Raw genomic sequence first — 5,980 nt, 5'->3', positions numbered from 1 at the left:
TCTCCAAGGAGACAGACACCATAGACGTGGACATCCCAGACAAACTCCGGTCCTTGCTGATTTACACCTTCGGCCTCCTGGAGGTCACCCTGGTGGTAACGGTGGCCACCCCGCTGGCTGCCGTGGCCATCCTGCCATTGCTGCTCCTCTACACTTGGTTTCAGGTAGGCAGAGGCTGTGCAGGCTCCTGTGGCCAGCTGAGGTCACCTCAGCCAGGCCCCTGTCCCTGGGCAGGAGTCCGTGTAACAGGTTCTGCCCAGCTGGGCAGCTGGGGCCACCCCTGAAGACTTCCCAGAGGCAGAGACACCAGCCTGTTTCTAACACCTGTTCTTACCCGTGTCTCCCGAATGTTCACATCGAATTGCTTCATAGCTAACATTTTGTCCTGCTGCTGCTGAAATGAGCTTCCTCCTCTCCAAATATTTGGAAACCAAAAAGGCATTACAAGGTCTCAAAGACTGCTCTAGCCTCTTTCAGTTGCCAGAGACCAACTTAAATGAGTTTAAACAGAAGAACAGAATTTAGTGGCTTACGTGCAGTAGTTGCGGTGGCCAGCTGTCACCAGGATGCAATCACTCTCTGTGGCCAAGTCATGAGCTGGCCACCATAGGTGGGGGTGAGGGTCCCCAGCTCTCATGCTCTGACACCCTCTCTTTCTGCAGCTATAGGGCTGCTTGCCTCCATGGCCACAGTCTCCTAGGGGGGATCCCGGCATCCGGAATCCTGGAGGCTCCTGCTCTTCCGGAGGCTCTATGGTTCTCAAAGTGTGGCCCTGGGAGCCGGTTAGAAATATACATTCTCAGGCCCTACCCACAACCTACTGACTCTATGGGAGTTGGGCCCGGAAATCTGGGTTTTAATAAACTCTCCAGGTAATTCTGTTACATTCAGATGTTTAAGAACCACTGACTTAGCTCTGCTTGGCCCAATTTTGCACACACTGTCTTTCCAGGGGTCAGATCTGATGGTCCCTTGCAACCTTATACTCATAGCATCCCACCTTAGCAACCCCAACACAAAAAAACCTTCATTCCAGCTCAGTGTTCGTATATCAATCCCAGGGAAGGTTCTAATTGGCCATTTATGGAGCGTGTGGTTATCCCTGAACTAATCACTGTGACCAAAGGGATAGTTTAGTCTGACTGGTTGGGTTGTATCATGTGACCACCTCTATAATCAGGTCCCACAATTGACAGCCACTTCCCTCAAAAAAACAACAACAAAAAATCAGAAGTAGAGTAGAAACAACCATGATAGCCAGACAAAAACCATGGCCGCCACTGTCCTCCACAATGATCCCAGGTCTTCTCTACGTCCTCTTGACTTGGGGAGGGACTACTTATCCATCGAGAGCTTGGGAGTCAGGCAGAGGTGGGTTTGAATTCAGGCCCGGCCATGTGCTGGATATAGAGGTTCAGACCAATTGCTCTGAGCCTCAGGTGTGCTCACCTGTAAACTGTGAATGCCACTAATGCCCACCTCATGATTACTGAATACTGTTTGAAAAGAGCCTGGTATGCAGCCCGGGTGTTCAGCAAATGCACGTTCCCCCGTGCCAGCTGTACATACTTGCAACCTCAAACCAATGAACAGCACCTACTATCTGTGCATCATTATGTTCCCAGCCCCTGGCATGTACGGTAACCCTAGAGTTAAAGAAATGAGTTCCACTTGGCTGACTGCCTTCCTTGCCCTTTATGGTTTTGTTCCCACGGTAACTGGCCCTAAGTAAAGCAGTTGGCCTTAGGGCTGGGAATGAGACATTTACACCAGATTAGTGGTTTCTCAATCCTGGTTGTAGAGTAGAATTACCAGGAAGGAGTTTTAAACATACCAAGGCCTGGGTGACACCACCAGAGATCTGATTGAACAGGTTTGGGTTGGGGAACTGGAGGTTTTTGAATCATCCCCTGTGATTTTAAAAAGAACTATGGAACTCTGATTTTGCAAGGAAATTGGAGTCCAGAGAGAGAAAGCAACTGGCCCAAGGTCACACAGCAAACTAGTAACAGTATGTGGAATTCCCTGAGCTTCTCAACCACCTCTCTGTGTCTGTGACTTCTCCCCTTCCCACCTACCCCACTCCCCCCACTTCAGAGCCTGTATGTGGCCACTTCGTGCCAGCTCAGACGCATGGAGTCAGCCAGGCACTCCTTCGTGTGTTCCCACGTGGCGGAGACGTTCCGGGGCGGCGCAGTGGTCAGGGCCTTCCGGGCCCAGGGCCCCTTTGTGGCTCAGAACAATGCCTACATGGATGAAAGCCAGCGAGTCAGTTTCCCACGGCTGGTGGCTGACAGGTAGGAAGGGAGCAGAGAATACCTTACAATCCATCTGTGTCCCCAGAGCATATCATATTGTGTGGCCAGAGAGGTAAAGTGGCCTGCCCAAGGTCACAGCGCGCTGGGGATGAAGCTGAGGCTAGGTCCCATGGGTGTACTTGGCTTACACTGTGAGTGGATGGAAGCTAGCCTGAGGGGTTCCCAATAGCAGGTGGGCAAGGAGGCACAGATGTCAGCAAAAGGGAAGACGCCTCTGTTGCCTTGGTGACAAGGCAGCAACATAAGCATCCTCGGCCTCTTCTCAGTGCTAAGCAAGAATCAGAACACAAGCTTTGAGCACAGACAGACACGGGTTCAAATCCCAGCTCTGCAGCTTACGAGCTGGATGTTCTTGGGCACATTATATAACTTCTCTGAGCCTTGTTTGTCCAAGTGGGATTGCACTCAAAGAGTGGCGATAGGGATTAAATAAATGCACTCATAGCTAATATTTGTTTATGTTGTTTAAACACTGCCCATAACATTGCTTATTATGTGCTCAGTACTGAGCACTCTGCATGGATCAATTAATTTAATCCTATTAGTAACCCCGTGAGGCAGAGACTGTTTTATACATGGTGAATCTTAGGCAGAGAGATTTAGGAACTGCCCAGGGCCACACAGTGAATATGTGGTAGAACCAGGATTTGAACCCAAGGAGTTTGGTACCAGAACATAGAGTGAAGCACGCAATTTATTGATTAGGTGCTCAATAAATGTGAATTCTTTTCCCCCTTTTGCCAGCTTCTTAGTCAGCTGGGGCGATCAGGCCCTGTAGCTGTGAGCAGTGTCTCAATGCCATATGCCTTTTGGGTAACCTGCCTTGCCCCTTCCTGGAGTCCTGGCCTAGGGCGGAGGAACCTTATGAACATTTAGAAAGCACCTACCAGGTGCAAGCCTCAGTGATTTCCATGCTATATAGAGCACATCTCACTGAAACCTCTCAGTTGTAATGAATCAGATGTTACTTCACTCCATAGATGGGTAAACCGAGGTTCAAAGAAGTGAAGGGTTTCCCCAAGGTCTAGGGAGGGGGAGACCCTAGGTGGGTCTTTGTTCATTCATTTGTTAGTTGGTTCATTGAGAAAAATGACCTGTTGGAAAGGGTATGTGCTTTCTGGCATCATTCGGACAGATGTGGCCTCAAATCCTGATGTTTGTAATGTGTCTGGACGGACTTAAGCAAGGACCTTACCCTTCTGAGCCTCGGCGTCCTCAGTTGTCAAATGGGGAAAACAGCCACCCCCTTCGTGGGGTTGTTGGGAGGACTTGGTGTTATATGTAGAAAGGCCAGAGTTCCCTAAAGACCGGGATTTTTATTTGTTTGGTTCATGGTTGTATCCCCAGCACCTCCAATATGCGTAGCACACAGTAGGTGCTCAGTACACATCTGCTAATGAATGAATGAATGGTAGAGTAGGAATTCAATAAAAGGGGGTGTGCATTTATTCATCAAGTCAGCATATATCTGTCAAGCACCTACTCTGGGCTGGGTCCTATGCTAGGTATTGGGGACAGAGCTTGAAGGAGACCAAGCCACTGCCTTCGCAGAGCTCCCGATCTCCTGGTGGAGACAGAGTCAGGGACTGATTAAGTAGTTGAATTATGAAGAATGACGACTGTCATGAAGGAAGTTATCAGTGCTATATTGGAGAGAAAAGGAGGAGCAGTCCTGGAAGGCTCTCTGAGGAGGTGATGTTCAAGCTGACCTGTGCATGAAAATAAGATGGTGGCCACGTGAACATGGAGACTGGGTTTAGTCTGGAAAACACAAGGGTATATGACTTGGCATATCCCAAGCACAGAATATTGTCAGCATGGCAAAACTTAACTAGAGCACCTACTGTGCGCTGAGCCCTGGGCTGGGCACAGGTGAGACAGCGTCAATTCCCCACCCACTGAGCTTGGGTGGGGCCTGGGTGTGGAGGAGGCCATGGTCAGGACCCCCATGGGCACTCGAGCTGGCACCATGATCAGACCTTGTGCCCAGAGGAGCAGGTCCCACAGAGAGGGCCCCCGCTGACCCTGCTTGTACCTGCACCCCCTTTCAGGTGGCTCGCTGCCAACCTGGAGCTCCTGGGGAACGGGCTGGTGTTTGCCGCTGCCACGTGTGCTGTGCTGAGCAAGGCGCATCTCAGCGCTGGCCTCGTGGGCTTCTCCGTCTCCGCCGCCCTCCAGGTACTCCTGACACCCCAACCTGATTCCAAGGAGCAGGCAGAACAGAGACAGACAGATCCGTGTAAGGGGGACCTTCAAGGACCCAAGTCCAAACTACCAACCAGTGAGGAAAACAAGGCTCTTACAAGAGCTTAGCTGAGGTGACCTTGCTGGACCTTGAGCAAGAGTCTTCCGTCTCTGAGCCTCAGTGAGCTCATCTGAAAAATGGGGTATTAATCCATCCACTAGTTGAGATAAAGTATATAGAGTGCATCCCAGTACATGGTTAACTTTTTGTTATCTATTAATAACAATATCTGATGTCAGGTCATGACATCTGTGAAGGGAAAAATATACTTGTAAGTAACATTCATTATGAATGAGGCATTGTTCTAAGAGCTTTATAAACATTAACGCATTTAATCCTGCCCCCAACCCCATCAGGGGTACTATTATTATCCCCATTTTACAGTTGAGGCAACTAAGCGTAAGCATAAACAAGGTGAGCGGTCAAAGCTTAGTGGGTGTGTATGCCTCTACTGCTGGGCCCAGAAGGCCTCTCTGTGGAGGGGGCTTGTGAGCTGTGGCCCAGAGGAAGGAAGGAAGGGAGGGAGGGAAGGAGGGAGAGAGGGAGGGAGAGAGGGAGGGAGCTTTCCTGGGGAAGGGACCAGCAGGAGGAAAGGCCCTGGATGGAGGGGGGCGGGGGGAGTGACTGGTGTGCTAGAGGAACAGCAAGCAGGTGGTATGGCCGGAGCGTGTGGGCGAGGGTGAGATTGGAGGGAAATGAGTTTGGAGAGAGGAGGGTGGGCCCTGGTGAGAAGCTGCCCATGGTTCCAAGTGTGATGAGCAATCAGGGGAGGAAAACCTCTCAGAACAGAAGTCAGCACGGGGCCTGGGGCCTGCTGGGTGTCTCTGGGAGGGCCATGCACCCTCTCTGGTCCTGTCTCCCCACCACCTGTATCAAGACAAGGTGGACAAGCTGAGGTCTGAGGGCTCCTTTCTGCTCTGCATGCCCTGGTTCTACCTAAAGGAGAGGAGAGTCCTGGAGGCTGCAGTCAAGTCCAGTCCCCTTATCTGCCGAGGCCTGCCTCCCAGCCCCTGCCTCCGGGGAGCGGATGCAAACCTGTGGGGTGGTTTTACTCAAGCCAATCTGAGGTGTCTTCTCCCACCAGGTGACCCAGACGCTGCAGTGGGCTGTTCGCAGCTGGACAGACCTGGAGAGCAGCATCGTGTCGGTGGAGCGGATGCAGGACTACACTCAGACACCCAAGGAGGTGGGGGCAGTGGGGGTGGAGGGTCTGCCCCACCTGGGACTTACAGCAGAGGGCAGTGGACCAGGTGGCCATCTGCCGTGGGCTTTGGAGCCCCCACCACTGTAGGCCGGAGTCCCAGCCAGGGCCCCGGTAATGGTTAAGAGCATGGGGTCTGGAGCCAAGTCAGATCCTGGGTCCTTTGCTTCCTCGACTGGGCAAGCAGGTCCTTCTTCTGAGTGACAGGGGACAGGA

General features: G+C 51.7%; 1 protein-coding gene across 1 annotated transcript in view; it reads left to right on the top strand.

The window, feature by feature from the left end:
- ABCC6 (ATP binding cassette subfamily C member 6) overlaps positions 1-5,980 on the top strand; it is a 51,184-nt gene that overhangs the window by 37,690 nt on the left and 7,514 nt on the right. The window contains 4 exon segments of the mRNA XM_006759691.2: positions 1-164; positions 2,098-2,297; positions 4,370-4,496; positions 5,648-5,749. The exon segment at positions 1-164 is cut by the window's left edge and continues 25 nt beyond it. Coding sequence (XP_006759754.1) covers positions 1-164; positions 2,098-2,297; positions 4,370-4,496; positions 5,648-5,749 — 593 coding nt within the window.

Source organism: Myotis davidii, unplaced genomic scaffold, assembly GCF_000327345.1.
Source record: "Myotis davidii unplaced genomic scaffold, ASM32734v1 scaffold1115, whole genome shotgun sequence".
NCBI lineage: Eukaryota > Metazoa > Chordata > Mammalia > Chiroptera > Vespertilionidae > Myotis > Myotis davidii.
Note: the sequence above shows the minus strand (reverse complement) of the source record. Positions and strands in the feature narration are given on the sequence as shown.